General features: G+C 36.7%; 1 protein-coding gene across 23 annotated transcripts in view; it reads right to left on the minus strand.

The window, feature by feature from the left end:
* DCAF6 (DDB1 and CUL4 associated factor 6) overlaps positions 1 to 18,141 on the minus strand; it is an 83,003-nt gene that overhangs the window by 62,488 nt on the left and 2,374 nt on the right. For all 23 annotated transcript variants that reach the window (XM_084867041.1, XM_084867034.1, XM_084867025.1 and 20 more), the window contains exons 2-5: positions 11,564 to 11,625; positions 9,606 to 9,698; positions 5,713 to 5,898; positions 3,782 to 3,895 (exon numbers count right to left, since the gene is read on the minus strand). In XM_084867041.1, coding sequence (XP_084723167.1) covers positions 3,782 to 3,895; positions 5,713 to 5,898; positions 9,606 to 9,698; positions 11,564 to 11,625 — 455 coding nt within the window. The remainder of the gene's footprint in view (positions 1 to 3,781; positions 3,896 to 5,712; positions 5,899 to 9,605; positions 9,699 to 11,563; positions 11,626 to 18,141) is intronic.

Below are 18,141 nucleotides of genomic sequence, written 5' to 3' on the forward strand. Positions count from 1 at the left end.
ATTTTTGGGGAAACACGGTATTTTGAAAAAGGTTTTCTTCAATTAGAAGAAAACAATCTTTCTCAGAAATCCTAATTCAATAAGTATGACATTTAAAGTGGGAAAATGCGGTTTCCTTTCATTTTTCAGATTTCTTTCTATCAGTAAGTTTCTATAATAAAACATTCAGCTTATGTGAAAAGAAGATAAATACATGCAGTCAATATTCCTCCTCAGCAGTTTACCACTCTAAGAAAAACTCTGTTTTCTTTATAGTTTGCTATACAATTCCAAAACTGACTTCTAATATAAATTTTATGCTTTCCTTATGGACCAAACAAAATAAGAAAACATATGTGGAAAACTACATTTAATTAAAGTAGCAATTTAAAATCAACCAACATCTGAGTAATTCAAAATACATTCTAAAGAGGAAAGAAATAAAAGTTGTTCCCAGATATAAGACTCCAACAGCAGCTAAATCAACAGCAGCTACAAAAGAGCTGCTAATAATTCAAGAAACTAATCATTAATCATGATTTAAATCCTTTCTCAAAACTAGCTGCACTTCAGATAATGATATAATACAAATTGAATTATTTCTCAGAAATGCCCCCTAAATATCCTCATGCTTATGACTAATGAACATCTTTAGGAATGTAAAACATTCACATATATAATGTATCAATAAGTTGTTAACCACATTAGAAATGCCGCTGTTTTTGGTCCATTGGACAGTAAAGATGGAGGTATAATCTACCTTTGTCTGATTAGTACTAATTATTTTATATGGTACTTATAATATTTTAGTTCTTTTACTACTAAAATATAATAAAAGTATTTTTTAAAAAATATATTTTATTGATTTTATACAGAGAGGAAGGGAGAGAGATAGAGAGTTAGAAACATCGATGAGAGAGAGTCATCGATCAGCTGCCTCTTGCACACCCCCCACTGGGGATATGCCCGCAACCAAGGTACATGCCCTTGACCGGAATCGAACCCGGGACCCTTCAGTACCCAAGCCGACGCTCTATCCATTGAGCCAAACTGGTCCCGGCTAACAAAAGTATTATTAATTGATTTTAAACTTTTAAACTTTTCTCAACTTATAAAATCTTTCTCCTTATCAGGTTAAATATAAGTATAATCTCCCCCCCCCCCCCCTCTCTCTCTCTCTCTCTCTCTCTCTCTCTCTCTCTCACACACACACACACACACACACACACACACACAGCCTATAAAAGACAGATTTTACTATAATGTCACTATTTACCCTCTATAAGCATTAGAAAATGTAAGAGTTATGACCCGGAACACATATCCTAAAGGTGTTCTGTTAATTTTATACTATTTTGTCTGTAATCCAAGCTCCTCACTCTTCTCAGTTCAGCTGTGTATTTAAAATATATTCACCTTATGTTTTATTTAACTAGAGGCCTGGTGCACAAATTTTGTGTCCCTCAGCCCAGCCTGCACCTCTTCAATCTGGGACCCCTTAAGGAATGTCCAACTGCAGGTTTAGTCCCGATCCCTAGATGTCCTGCAGTCAGCCATCCCTCTCACAATCCAGGACTGCTGGCTCCCAAGTGCCAGCCTGATCACCCCCTAACCACTCCGCTGCCAGCCTGATCGATGCCTAACTACTTTCCTGCTGGCCCGATTGCCCCCAACTGCCCTCCACTGCAGGTCTGATCCCCTCACCCCCCTCCCAATTGTCCTCCCCTGCAGGCCTGTTCCCCTCCCCCACCAGCCTGGTCACCCCTAACTATCCTCCCCTGCAGGCCTGGTCACTCCCAACTGCCCTCCCCAGCCAGCCCGGCCACCCCTAACTGCTCTCCTCATCAGCCTGGTTACCCCCAAATGTCCTCCCCTGCAGGCCTTGTCCCTACTAACTGCCCGCCCCTGCTGGCCTGGTTACCCCTAACTGCCCTTCTCTGCTGGCCTGATCACCCACAACTACCCTCCCATGCTGGCCATCTTGTGGTGGACATCTTTGACTATATGGGGGCGGCCATCTTGTATGAGGGTGTGAGGGTCAATTTGCATATTACTTCTTTATTATATAGTGGTATTGACCTCAGAACTTTATTCCTATTATACCAAATTTGTTTACCAAATGCCTTCTATAATTCTGTTTTAGTAGTTAAAGATTACTTTAGGAGCCAGTTTTGTTTTTTTTTCCCCCATACTTTGGCCTCTATTCATTTTTATATATAAAGAAATAAAAAGTTTTATTAAGGAAAATTTTAACAATGTTTTCACTTATTAGCTTTTCTTTCATCTTTATTTTTACCGGATTTTTGGTTATAAAAGCACAACTAAATCTTACTATGTGCACACTAAAATATGTCTTAAAAGAATTTGACATAACAAATTTTAGTATCTACCATTTACTGAGAAATAGGAATATCAAATACCCTAGTAAACTATCTGATATTTGAAACTTATTCTGCCTTTCATATATTAGTTCAATGCTTTCCTAGTTTTGTGTGTGTACATATATGTGACATAAAAACAGACTTAAAAATCATACATTTAAAATTTCTTAATTTCTATTTTTTTTCTGTTTCAATGTAGAAAATAATCTCTCCCCCTCCCCCACATCAAGAATTTCAATAATAGTAACTGGTTTAAGTAGCAAGCATTTAACCTCGTCACTAGTAATTCTTCTTTGAGGGGGGTTGAGACTTCCAGTAAAAATATATTTAGTAATACTTTCTTATTTCATTTGGTACTTCAAAATGATCTGAGAAAAAAGCCACTGTTTATAAATAACATTTGGGGTTAGCTGTCTGGGGCCATTACATGATTTCTCAGGCCTTTTTCAAGTTTACAATAGTGTTAAAAATACAAAATTGATAGTGAAACTATGCCTATAGAGAAGTGTGCTAAATCTTAATGAACACATTGATAGAAAGTTATCTTGTTACTTAAAAAAAACAAAAACCCAAACATATAATTGTTGGTTTAAAAGCTAGGGTAAAAACAAAGAGAAGACACTAAACTACCACACACTTTCATTGTGGCTATTGGTTAGCCAAAATTATCTCCATAAGTGGGCTATATTGATAAATGCTCTAGTTTTATAATACCAACGTATATACTGAACAGTTCTCATGTATATATAATTTGAAATGTACAATAAAAATACAACTTCCTTAACTTCACTATTAACATTTTAATGTAAAAAAATGTTAATTATAAAACATATGCTATTTAAGATTTTTTTCAAAACAACTGACCCATAATCTCAATAATCCAGAGATAACTTATTGGTACTATTCTATTTTTTTTTTTAATATATTTTATTGATTTTTTACAGCGAAGAGGAGAGAGGGATAGAGAGCTAGAAACGTCGATGAGAGAGAAACATCGACCAGCTGCCTCTTGCACACCCCCTACTGGGGATGTGCCCGCAACCTATGTACATGCCCTTGACCGGAATCGAACCTGGGACCTTTCAGTCCGCAGACCGACGCTCTACCACTGAGCCAAACCGGTTTCGGCACTATTCAATTTTTTTTTAATCCTCACCTGAGGATATTTTTAACTTTGATTTTCTGGAGAGGGAGGGAGGGAGGGAGGGATGGAAACATCAATGTGAGAGAGACATAGATTGGTTCCCTTATGCATGTGCCCAACCCGCAGGTACATGCCCTGAACAGGAATCAAACCCACAACCCTATAGTGTGTAGGCTGATGCTCTAACCACCAAGAAACATAGGCTATGGCTTACTATTTCAATTTTAATTATAATCTTATATATTTTGCATCATTTATACAAGAATTTAATTCTTACATCTTTGCAATCTTCTTTTGTGCAGCTAGTTTTGATGCGCGTATCAAACCACCTAACAGTTCCGTCTTCACCACAAGAGAGGAAAGTATGCGGGTCATTGGGTACAGTCATAATCTGAAGATGAGAGCAAAATTACAGGTATTCTTATTGAACATAAACAGATGGCTTTGAGAAGCATTGCTACTGTTTTATAAAATGATTAAAGCAAAAGCAACTATGTCAAAACAGTAAAGTACATATAGAAGTATACAAGAAGTAATAGTTAAATTAATATGACTCATTACTTTGAAGTTTGAAATGAATGTTCCTGCAGATAGGTGGTTGTTTAAAATTATAAACTTCTAACAACTTTTACAAGAAATATTTTTACCCCAGGAAACTTGTTCAAGCTATTCAAAGACTAATTTTTATGAGTTCTGGATATAAATTTATAATTATATTATAAACACATTCTAATTTTCTTCTATGATAATATTTTAAAAAAACTATAAGATGCTGAATTGATTAAAGCATTTAAATTGGTGTCTCAAAATTTTTGACAAAATTTCTTGATTATGACACTCAACAAGCTAGGAAAGGGAGGAAATTACCTCAACATAAACACCATATATGAGAAGCTCATGGCTAACATTATATTCCACTAGAGGCCCAGTGCATGAATTCGTGCATGGGCAGGGTCCAGCCAGCCTACCCCGATGGGGGCAATAAGGCCTGGCTGGCTGAGGGGAGGGGATGCAGGAGGTTGGCCGGCTGGCCCTGCCCCTTGGTGGAACTCCCAGTCAAACTCCTGGTCAAGGGGACAATTTGCATATTCGCCTTTTATTATATAGGATAGTGAAAAACTGAAAGCTTTCCCTTTCAGATCTGGGACAAGACATGAATGTCTACTCTCATTACTTCTATTCAATACATTATTGAAAATTCTAGCTAAAGCAAAAAAAAAGAAATAAAAGTAATCGAAACTGAAAAAGAAGTAAAACTATCTCCGATTGAAGATGACATGGTTTTATATGTACACTATTCTAAAGATTCCATACAAAAAAAACAACATTAAAACTAATAAATGAATACAGCAAAGTTGCAGGTTAACAAGTCAACAAAAAAATCAGTTGTGTTTCTTTAAAGCACTAACAATAAACAATCTGGAAATGAAATTAAGAAAACAACCTCATTATATTACAAGCAAAAAGAATAAAATACTTGGGAATAAACTTATTCAAGGAGGTGAAAGTCTTATATACAAAAAACTATAAGACACTGTTGAAAGTAATCAAAGATGACACACACAAATGAAAAGACATCTATGTTCATGAATTGCAAGACTTAATATTGTTTAAATGCCCATACTACTCAAAGGTGATCTAGATTTAACCCTGTGGCATTTTTTTTTTTAACAGAACCAAAAAAAATATCTTAAAGTTCATATGGAACTCAAAAGACACAAATAGCCAACACAATCTGGACAAAGAAAAACAAAGCTGGAGGCCTCATACTTGCTGCTTTCAAAAAATATTTCAAAGCTATTGTATTTAAAACATTACAGTATTATAGTACTGACATAAAGACTTTATGCAAGACAGAGATAGTGTAAGAGGCGAAAGCACAGAGAGCCCTGAAGCACAATACAGAAGCATCTTTTAAAGGCTGACACCTGCTTGCCAAGAGTATGGTTGCTCACATAATTACTATTACTCACAGCTTATTTCTTATTACTATTACTCATAGCTTATTTCTTAACTTTATTCCCAAGCATATCAAGACCCATGCTCTCAAATGCTTTACTGAAATCTAGATATGCTATCAATACTATCTTTGCCTACAAATTCATGAAGGAGTGTACATACATAAATCTACACATATGTACTACATACATACACTTACATAAAAACATACACATATGTATCACTTATATAATCATAATAATACTGCACCTCATAGGTAGTTCCATAATGGCACGTAAATTGGCATTGTCTGTTAGTTTCTGCATCTTGCTCAACATTGGTGTAATATATTACTCCATCTCCAGAGCAGGAGACAATCTGCTTATCATTTGTGCATGGTAAGAACTTTGCACTGAAGATATTTGCTCGGTGTCCTGAACGAATTGTCGTCAAAACCTGAAACATACAAAGAAGGTAATTCTTGGCAATTTATTACTTCCTAGAAATAAAAATTCATATTTAACATAAGCAGAGCCAGGAATAAACTATCATTAACATTTTTATCTCAATGAATATTATCATTTGATTTGAAATATTATAATTAGGAAAAAAAGCAATCAAAATCATTCATATTTTCTTTTTTCCCTCTGAGGTGTTAAGAATTTTGACAATCATTTTAGACTGAATGCCTCACTATCCAGGCAGTTATCTATTAGGACTATTTTAAAAGTTATTTGTTATTTTTAGGACTATTTAATCAAGCATTTTTTTCATTGTCTTCAGTGGGAGGATTGGTCCAAATAAATTAGCCCATAATTTTTGAAAAACAAAACATTCTCTTTTTAATATATTTGAGACTTATTATATATACTAGAGGCCTGGTACACAAAAATTCGTGCACTGGAAGGGGGTCCCTCAGGCCGGCCTGCCCCCCTCAATGTCCACGAGCCCCCAGGACATGTCCCATGGGGAGCGGGCCTAAGCCACAGTCTGGCCTCCCTCTGCAGGAGGTGACCGGCCAATCAGGGGAAGGGTCCATCCCCATTACCCCCTCAGTGGGAGGCGACCTGGCGGATACTGTCAGCCACTCCAGCTTGCCTGAGCCTCAGCCCCAGGCCTCACAGCAGCAGCCATTGCAGCTTTGTCTGGAAGGATGTCCGGAAGACGTCTGCTCTAATTAGCATATTACCCTTTTATTAGTATAAATGATTAAGATATACCATTAATAAGAAACACCTCTGATCTCTTAACTCTATAGGTAGTGTTTTGAAACTTTCTTCAGTATTAATTAATCTTCCCATGAATTCACAGGATCTAAAAATAGAGTGAAACTATAAGAAAAGATTTAACTCAGGATTAAAAAAAAATCAATTTTCCTATGTAATCAATCATTAATTTTTTTACAATAAAAATAAAAATATTTGTATGATATCAAAATTTGAAACTATTAAAACCACTATGTGACAAAGATAGTCTTCTTATACCTAAAATCTCTGAAAGTATTATCTGATTAGTCATTCATCAAATTGGAAATGAGGGTGGGTAATGAGCAATTGCTTTTCAAATATTATCTAATAAAAGAGTAATATGCAAATTGACCATCACTCCAACACACAAGAGGGCTGCCCCCATGTGGATACAAGATGGCCGCCACAAGATGGCCAGCAGGGGAGGGCAGTTGGGGACCACCAGGCCTGCAGGGGAGGGCAGATAGGGGTGACCAGGCCTGCAGGGGAGGACAGTTAGGGGCAATCTGGCTGGCAGGGGAGCAGTTAGGCATCAATCAGGCTGCAAGGGGAGTGGTTAGGGGGTGATCATGCTGGCGGTTAGGGGCAATCAAGAAGGCAGAAAGGCAAGCAGTTGGGAGCCAGCAGTCCTGGATTGTGAGAGGGATATCCCAGATTGGAGAGGGTGCAGGCTGGGCTGAGGGATACTCCCCCTGCCACGAATTTTGTGCACCGGACCTCTATTACTTATATAATCTACTAGGAACCATGCATAAAACAAATATCATTTTTAAAAAGCAATTAAAAAAGAAGCACCTGATCTTCTAAAAATTATGCCATTGGGCTTTTTAACATATATATATTGATTTTAGAGAGAAATGGAGAGGGGGGAAGAGGCAGAAATAACAATGATGAGAGAGAATCATTGATAGGCTGCTTCCTGCATGCCCCCTAAATGGGGATCTAGCCTGAAACCATGTGCCCTTGACCAGATTCAAACACATGACCCTTCAGTCCGCAGGCCGACGCTATATCCACTAAGCCACATATGTCAAACACAAGGCCCGCGGGCCAAATCCAGCCCGCCAGGCCTTGCAATGTGGCCCGCACTGCGCTGTCATCACTGCACTCCGCTGTCAGTTTATGACATTGTCAGTTTATGACTGTTCAGTAAACCATTCGGCCCGCGATTTAGGCTGGATTTTAGATTTGGCCCCTTCTCTGATTGAGTTCAACATCCCTACACTAAGCAAAACCAGCTAGGGCCCATTGGACATTTTCACAAAATAACTGAAAGCAGGAATTTGCAGAGTTATTTATACACTTACATTCATAGCAGCATTATTTACAACAGACAAAAGCAAAAGCAACCCAAGTGTCCACTGATAGATAAATGGGTAAATAAAACGTGGTCTATCCACACAATGGGTTATTATTCAGCTTTAAAAAGGATGAAAAATCTGACACATGCTGTAAAGTGGGTGACCCTTGAAAAAATTATGCCGAGTAAAATTAGCCAGTCATAACAGGGCAAATGCTGCATAAACACATGTGAAGTTCATTAACATCAAACTAGGGCCAGCAGCACCAGTTGTTGTACCTAGAAGATGCAGTCCTTAGAGTAGGGGTGTCGAACTCAATCAGAGAAGGGGCCAAAATCTAAAATCCAGCCTAAATCGCGGGCCGAATGGTTTACTGAACAGTCATAAACTGACAATGTCATAAACTGACAGCGGAGTGCAGTGATGACAGCGCGGTGTGGGCCACATTGCAAGGCCTGGCGGGCTGGATTTGGCCCGCGGGCCTTGTGTTTGACACGTGTGCCTTAGAGTAATCAAACTCATAGACCCAGAAAGTAGACTGGTGATTGTGGGAGGGCTGCCGGGAAGGGGAACGAGGAGCTCCGGTTTAAGGGGCAGAGTCTGAGTTCTGCAAGATGAAGAGTTCTGCAGCTGGGTGGGGACGAGGGTATCACAATAAAGGTGAAAGTATATAATGTCACTGAACTGAACTCCTAACAATGGTTAATTTTATGTTATATACATATTATCACAATTTTAAAAAATAAAGCTCTGCATTTTTTAAAGAAAGTTTGTCGGTACCTAGATGAGCGCTTTGTATATTATAAGCACTGAAATTCTAATGGTCAGGAAATTTCTCCACTGTAAGAAAAAGGTAGTAGTCCTAGTAATTACAGACGTATGAGAAATAGAGTTTGAAACATCAAGTTTCCCTCTGGTAAGCCAGTATAATTAAGCAAAGCTGTCTCTGAAATAAAATTATGACCTATCTTTTCCATCAAGGACAGCATCAATGTGAACTTCTTTTTAGGCTGAAGGACAACAAACATTTATTTAAATAGCTTAACTAAAGGAAAATAAGAAATACATGAAGTATTGATCCTGTAAGATTGATAATATTAAAAAAGGGTGCCTATTTACCATGTTCTCACTGACATAAAAATGGTTGCGTACTCCTTCTATATAAGCAGTCAGAGGAAGAGCCAGTAAAACCAGAACGCAATCCTAGTTCCTAGCCCAGCTTATGGAACTGAAGAAACATACCACTAGAACCTAGCCACTGTTTTTAAACTGATAAAATACCGTTTCTTATACTGCTTGGCTGAAAATTAGTTTCTCTGAGCAGAAAGGAAAAAGATCACATTGCCTCCCTGGCCTCCAAAGAATGGTTTATTGAGATAATATCACTTTTGGCAACGTTATCCACTTGGATAACATGAAGCATGCTTAAATATTCTACAATCAAAAAGCAGAACGAAACCTAATGTTTTGCTAAGGAAACTAGCAGACCTGGCTGTAATAACTTATAAATTATATAACAAACGTGAGCAAAATAAGAATATTCTATTACAGTCCGTAATTATTATAATTTTTTTTTCTCACTCCCATAAAATTGTAGATTTTATAAACTACTTACCTTTCTACTGTAAGGATTACTAATTACTAACTTGGTGTCATCTGAGCCAGATAAAATATATTCTCCAGTCTCATTCCAACAGATTGTATTAACCTAAAAAGAAAGCAAAAAAGGGATTGCAGCAAACTGAACATATTATAAAAACAAGTGTGAATCTTTTACTTAACTGATGGTTCAAAATTTATATCACTAATGAGGTTGTATGTACGGAAAATAGTATTTACCAATTTACTACCTGAAAGTACATGTTGACTTCTATTTAGCAAACACAATATTCTGAAATTTCACAATTAAATGTCTGTCTCTCTTAAATTTTATTATTTAAATTATTTTAACTAATTCATTTTATATCCAAAGACATAAAACTGGGTCACCTAAAATGGAATTAAAAAAACTTATTACAAAGCTGCAGTGGTCAAGGCTGTGTGGTGGTGTCATAACCATAAACACACATCAACCGAATTAAATGGATAGTCAGAAATAAACCCTTACATTCATGGTCAAGTAATTTTTATCAAGGAGTCTAAGACTACTCAATGGAGAAAGAACAGTTTTTCAACAAATGTGCTGGGACAACTGGATATATACAGGCAAAAGAATGAATTTAGACTCCTACTTCACACCATATATAAAAATGGTCAAATATTAAAACGTAATAGCCAAAACAATGAAACTCTCAGAAGAAAACATAGGTGTAAATCTTCATGAAAACTAAAACTACAATGAGTTACTATTTCACACCTAATAGGGTGGCTATAATAATTTAAAAAAAAACAAAAACACAGAAAATAAGAGTTGGTGAGGATGTCAAGAAACTGGAGGCCTTATACATTGCTGAAAGAATGCAAAATAGCACAGCTCTTTGAGAAAAAGTTTGGCAGCACCTCAAAACTGACACAGAATTATGCTGTACCCATTAATTCCACAACAAGGTCTATATGCAAGAGAAAATAAAACATGTCACACAAAAACTTGTACACAAAAGTCCATAGATGCATCATTCATAAGAGCCCAAAGAGAAACCAACCCAAATATTATAAACAAAATGTGACAGTGTTTGCTTATAACAAAATATCTGCACAATGAAATATTATTCAGCCATATTACCCATATTGTGACATGGACAAACCCTGAAAACGTTAATGATAGTGAAAGAAGCCAGTCTGAAAAGCCTTACATGTTATTCCACTTACATAAAAAGTCCAGAAGAGGCATATCTATAGAGACAGAAAGTAAACTAGTGAAGGCCAACAGCTAGGTGGGGAGGGCATGGGAATGACTGATAAATGGCACAAACTTATATTTCAGATGCTGAAAATATACTGGAATTAGATAGTGGTGACGGCAGTACTACATTATGATTATATTTTAAAAAACCACTAAATTATAGAGGGGATAAATGGTGATGGAAGGAGACATGACTTGGGGTGGTGAACACACAATACAATATACAATGTATTAGAGAATTTTATAAAATTTTATTAACCAATGTCTCCCCAATAGTCAATAAAATAGATACATAAATAATATAAAAAATATAAAACATAAAAAAACCCTGGATTACACATTAAGGTGGGTCAATTTTATGACATATGAACTATATCTAAATTTTTAAAAACTACTTAGACTTCCACTTTTAGTCAAAATGGAGTAGCATGGACCATCTCTACTTTAAAAAACACATACTATATACTTTTTTAAATTCAAAATCACTTCAATGTAAAACTTTATTCTCCCAATTTATTGGTCAGTTACAATCTCTTCAGGGAAAACTGGGGAATTTTTTTAAAAAGATTTTAAAATTGATTTTTAGAGAGAGAGGAAGGAGGAGAGAAACATCAACAGGCTGCTTTCTGCATGAACCAGCAACCTTTCAGTGTGCAAGGCTGGGGCATTTTATCAAACATTTCAACACTCAGTTTTAAAGTCGTTCATGGTTGAAAACAACTATTACTTACACAACCATCATGCACATTCAGGGTTGCTTCAAGTTTTAATCTTTGGATAAATTCTCTTCTTCCTGTTTCAAAAGAAAGAAAGAACTAAATATATCCTAACATTTATTGCTGTGGAAAGTAGAACACTGAAGTTAAGAGCCTAGGATCTGGCGTAAGTAGATTCAAGCTCTAATTTCAACTCTTCCATTTATAAACTGAGTGATATTGGGCAAATTAACCCCATCCTATGCCCTAGTTTCCTCCTTAGAGTACCTACCTACTTCTTGTAGTTACTGTAAGGATTGGGTGATTTCAAGGACAAAAAGGGCTTACTTAGCACCATGTCTGGACCACAGTAAACACTCAAGGTTCCCTTCATTCACTCAGTCATCCAACAAATACATTGAATACTCAGTGTACTTACTCTGTACAAGTAGTATACTAGGAGCTAAGAATACGGTGGTAAAACAAAACAGAAAAAGACCCCTGTCCTCTAGTGAGGGATGAAAGACAATAAACAATACACTTGAAGGTGAAGGTGCTACATGGAAAAGTGAAGCAGAGAAAGGGGTGAGAGAGGCCGGGAGGTGGAGGACGGGGTTTCAGTTGCAATAGGGTGGCGCACAGCGTTTGCTAGCTGCCACCTCTACTTAAACACATCTCAATTTAAGAAATGTTAACATATTTCAAAGCTCATTTTGCAATGATGAAATGTGGCAGCAAAAAATAAAATAAAATCAACCTAACTGTCCATCAGTTAAAACACTACAAAAATAGAACATGTTCCTTCTTTGAAAAAGAGAAATATGTTTCCCTTTAAGACATGAATCATCTTTACCAAAGATGGACCAAAAAGCTTCATGTTTATTCAGAAACTGTAGTGAAAGGAAGCTGAGTATGTGACAAAGAGCGATAATTAGCTAAGTAATCAGGCTGATGAAATCTCAGATAAAATTAAATTTGACTATGCTTTCTGTATACTGTCACAGGGACAGATTTCTTTATTATGTTTTCTTGCCATGCTACATAAAGATCAGCATCTTCTTTGAAGCCAAACTGTTTTTTTTCTCCTTCCTTATAACTGTCAAGATGTCTAGGTAGAGGATGAACATATGGATTAAAAAATTTCTTTTTGTTTGTGGGGAATGCTCTACATTTCCAAAACTTACTAGAATAAAACAATTGATAGAAATTCAGTAAGGTATTTTCCTGAACAGGGTTGTACTTTAACTTTTCAAATCTAATTTTCAGTTATAAAAACATTATTAATAACAAATTAAAAAAAAATTATTGATTTCAGAGAGGAAGGGAGAGAGCGATAGAAATATCAATGAGAGAGAATCATTCATTGGGCATTGATCCCAAACCTTGGGCACGTGTCCTGCAGAGAATTGAACTGTGACCTTTTGGTTCATAGGTCGACACTCAACCACTGAACCACACCATCTGGGTGCAAATAGATGACTTTTTTAAAAATTCTTTTCTCGCCGGAACCGGTTTGGCTCAGTGGATAGAGCGTCGGCCTGCGGACTGAAAGGTCCAAGGTTCAATTCCGGTCAAGGGCATGTACCTTGGTTATGGGCACATCCCCAGTAGGGGGTGTGCAAGAGGCAGCTGATCGATGATTCTCTCTCATCGATGCTTCTAACTCTCTATCCCTCTCTCTTCCTCTCTGTGAAAAATCAATAAAAAATATTAAAAAATAAAATAAAATAAAAATAAAAATAAAAAAAATTCTTTTCTCTTTGGCCAATGGCAGGCTTGGTAATTCTATGAAGTAATCAATTCATAGTTAAGAAATAAAGTATTACTCAAATTGACAACATGAACAATTCATTAAAATATTTTTATAAATGTACTAGAAACTTTTCCAAACTTCAAAAATCTGGTTTTGAAAACACAGCTCTACCATTTCTGTCTACAGAAAATAATGATGGCACATAAGACAAATGAAGACAAAGTGAGTTCCAGAATAATGCTCATCTACAAAATTTGTACCTAAAACACACGCTGAAGCACAATAGTTAAGTAGATAGCTCCTGAGTATTTTTTAACTTGACTTTGGAGATCAAAATGGTTGTGTGTACACAGATCCCATAAAATGAGCTTCTAGAAATAACAAGTGTCAACACCCTCTACCCTTTCAGCAATTCAATGCGCTTCCAAGAAATGGGAACTGAAAGCCATCAGAAAATAAGAGCTGTAAGTTAAAGAAACTCAACCCCCCTCAAACAAAAGTAAAAATAAACTCATGCCTGCAGAGTCTGGCCTACTTGCAAGCTGACAAGTTACCTGCCATTTCATGGGAGCTGGCAGAAGAAAAAGACTCTCAAGCCAGAAGCAAAGATTTTACTGCTCACGGCACAGCAAACGGTATGGGCTTCAGGTTAACACTTTACTCCTCAGCCCCCAATTCCCTCTGGGCAATGCGGAGCAGTCTGGATGCTACAATGTGCAAGCATTGGATCTGAATCACAGCCAGAAAGCTCTGAACTGCGGGGACCCAAATATTGAATCAAATAACCTGCCTGATAAAAGGGACACATTGTCTTCATTATGCTGGACAATAAATAAGTCTGCCCTCTGCCCGAGGGAGAAACTATGTAAACATCGTTGGAAAGATAGTCCAGAACAAAGCAGCCAGTGCCTCAGCTCACAAGACATGCAGAAATGTAACAAAGCATGGAAAACTCTGCCAACAATTACACTCTTGTGACAGATGAATTTACCTATCACTGTGGCTTCCCACTCCAGTCTTTCTGCGACCCAAACTGCCTCTTAAGATTCCATTTCAATCTCAGCATTCCATTCAATATTAATGGATTATAAACTCCATAAAAAAGAGGAGCAAATGCCTAGAACAGTGCCTAGCACAAAGCAGGCACTCAATCTGTATTTGCTGAATCAATGAATAAATGAATGGGATCAAAGTCTTCACTCTGTTCTATAATGTGTTTCACTCAATAATTTGGGAGGAACATCTTTCAATGACAATCAATACTGAGCCATTACTCATTTTAATGACTGAGAAACTTATTAAATAGCTTTATAAGTTATTTATCTGCATAACTAGCTCTCTTATTACATTATTAGATGCTTGAGACAAGGAAGGTCAGAACTAGGTTTAAATATCTAACTTGAAACATACTATACACATACTCTGGGGAAAACCTAACCTCTAAGAGCCTCAGTTTTCACATTGGTACAAGTTTTATCTCTGATGAGAATACTACCATCACCTTTACAGGTTTAATGCTGAGAGTAAACAATTCGCATACGGGAAACTCATAGATGTGACTGATATACTGTAGACACTCAAGATTAGCAGTCTCCTTATGCACATGTGGGATTGTCCTAAGTTAATATTGTCTGAAAAGAGAAAGGATGATTTAAAGAAAGACTTTATTGAAGGGGCTGAGGTAACTTCAAGTGGTTAAGAGAAAAGAATAAGGTTAGCGATGCTGAGAAGGAAAGCGCCTGTGCAGAAATGCTCACTTTTCTTGATCCTATTGTCTCAGCAGCTTCTTAATGCCAAATTCCCATCCTCTACATTTGCTGCCCTCCCTGGCTCATGGTCAGGTCTTCCTTTTCTGACACTGTGCTTTTGGTCCCCTCCTCTTTATTGTTTTTTTTCTTGGAAATCATGGGTTATCAGTGAATCCAATGGTCTTTTTTCAAGTCATACTTTTCCTGACCTCCTAGAATTATCTGTCACTACTGACTGCTGTCTTCCTGAAGTAACCACCCCCATGGCATCGTACCACATAGCTGGAAATGAAAATCAAAGGGTGACAAACCTCTGGAGAGAGAAAACAAAATATAGAGAAAAACAGAACAAAATATGTGTAGATTTGTAGACTGTAAAAAAATAAAAATATAGTGCATTGCTGAGGGAAAAGAAAGATCACCTAAAAAAAATAGAGAGAGAGAAAAAAAAACCATGTTCATGGTCCATTGATTTTCAACAAAGGGAAAAGGACTGCCTTTTTCCAAATGGTGTTGAATCAATGCACATTCATTGGCAAAGAGCCGAAACTTGACCCTTACTTCATAGCATAATTCAAAATTGTTCATAAACCTAAATGTAAGTTAAAAATAGAAAACGTTAAAAAAAAAAAAAAAAAAAAAACACAGTAGAAATAATTTTGATCTTGGATTAGGTAGAGTCTTAAATAGGATACCAAAAGTATGAATTACAGAAGACACTGTTAAGAAAAATAAAGGACAAGACAAACTGGGAGAAAATACTGCAAAATGCATATCCAAAACGCATATCTTGACCTGCATCAAGAATATGTAAAGAATTCTTAAATTATTAAGAAGGTAAACCTGAACATTTAACCAAAGTGTATGGGTGGCAAATAAACAGTGAAAAGATACTCAGTATCATTAATCATGGGAATTAAATCAACTACAAATTAAAATGATAATAATGGCCCTAGCTCTTTTGGCTCAGTGGCTAGTGTCGTCCTTTGGACTGAAGGGTCCAGGGTTCAATTCCGGTCAAGGGCACATGCCTAGGTTGCAGGCTTGATCCCAGTAGGAGGAGTGCAGGAGGCAGCTGACCAATGGTTCTCTCTCATCATTGATGTTTTTCTCTCTCTCAGAAATCAATAAAAATATTTTTTCTTAAAAAGATAATAATGTACCTCTACAAACTTACTAGAAAGACTAAAATTAGGAGGATTCACAATGCCAGGTGTTGATGAAAATGTGGAACAATAGGGCGCTCAAGCACCGCAGTATAGTACAATTACTGGAAAATAGTCTAGCGGTTTCTTGTGAAGTTAAACACACATATATAACTCAGCAATCTCTCTGTTGTTTACCCAATAAATGAGGATTTTAAAGAATCCTGCTCTAGTTTTATTTTCCAATGTGTAAATAAAAAGTTTCATTATTTATATCTTCCATATTAGACATCAGCCGTGTTTTAAGCAGTGTTTTAAACATTTTTTAAAATCTGCTATACTTGGAAACCCCAGCCACTCGAACCCTGAAGACAACAACATTCAATTACAGTTATAAAAAAAATACACATCATCTAGAATAGTTTTGCAGACCTCAAGCTGAAACTCATTAGTGGATATTTACTGGATCAGTGGTCAGCAAACTCATTAGTCAACAGAGCCAAATATCAACAGTACAACGATTGAAATTTCTTTAGAAAGCCAAATTTTTTAAACTTAAACTTCTTCTAAGCAGACCTTCAAAAGAGACTCTACCAAGCCATGGTATTTTGTGGAAGAGCCACACTCAAGGGGCCAAAGAGCCACATGTGGCTCATGAGCAGCTGTTTGCCGACCACTGTACTGGGTCAACACCAACATTTTCAATATGATAAAGAACTAAATTAAAATTTACCTCACCTAGTAAGGCTAAATCCCACTCTATAATCTTATTTCAGTGTGCGTGTGTATCTCAAGTTGCCATGTATATACATTTTCACAGTAGATCGTGGTCAAACACTTGCAAACACTGACCTACTATCTAACTGTAACACAAGTTCTGCGCTACCAGAAGCTCTTGTCCCTCCTCAACACATTCATTCAATACCAGGGAAGGATGAAGTCCTCAGCAGAGTGATCCTATCCTGCTATCTACATTTATGACTGAAAATATGCCTCTGATGGTCTTATATTCAAGAATTAGCATATTCTATTTGACATATTTTCATATTTGACGTTTTCACTACTAAAATCAGACATTTTCCAATTTTCAGAGATTTCAAGACTAAAGAAACACTAACTCTTCTTCCCCAGTAGCTAACAAGGAGGTCAAGTCAGAATTTACTGACCCTCATATAATATATTGTAGCTTGGCAACACATTATGGATTTGGTAAATCTGAATGTGGATATAAAATCAGGATGTGCTAAAAATGGGGGACATCTGCAATACTCTCAAAAATAAGTTACTTAAAAGAGAGTAAATGAAAAATTATCCATTTCAATACATATTGACTTTAATAATATTCAGACAGTCTTCCTAATCCCCTTACAAAAAGATTTCAACCTCTACTATAAAGTTGTCACAGGCTGCCTACTATATAGCTCCCATCCCCAAATTCCTCTATTGAAATCCTAGCGCCCAAAGTGATAGTATAAGGAGGTGGGGTCTTGGGAGGCCAGTGGAATTGGATTTGGGCTTTTCTAAAAGAGACCCCAGAGAAGAAGCTAGCCCTTCAGCCATATGAGGTTATGGTGAAAAGATGGCTATGCACCAGGAAGCAGGCCTCACTGGACAGAATCTGACCATGTGCACACCTGATCTCAGCCTTCCAGCCTCCAAATTTGTTATAAACCAATTTCTCTTGTTTACAAGGCACCCAGTTTATGGCAATTCGTTACAGCAGCCCAGGCTGAGCAAGACACTACTTAATCTTAACTTGAACACTTTATATTAAATATTTTAAGCATTATAGGTAGTAGACAAGTCTGTCTAAAATGAAAGATACATGGAAAGAGGAAATGTATAGAAATGAGTTTCTTTTATAAGCAATGCTTATCTTTACAAAACAAATATACACTAAAATGTGTAGCTAATAATTTGTAACAATCACTGAATTCCAAAGAACTTCCCAATGTGCTCAGTGGCTAG

The sequence above is a fragment of the Pipistrellus hanaki genome, assembly GCF_964339955.1.
Source record: "Pipistrellus hanaki genome assembly, chromosome: 18".
Lineage (NCBI taxonomy): Eukaryota > Metazoa > Chordata > Mammalia > Chiroptera > Vespertilionidae > Pipistrellus > Pipistrellus hanaki.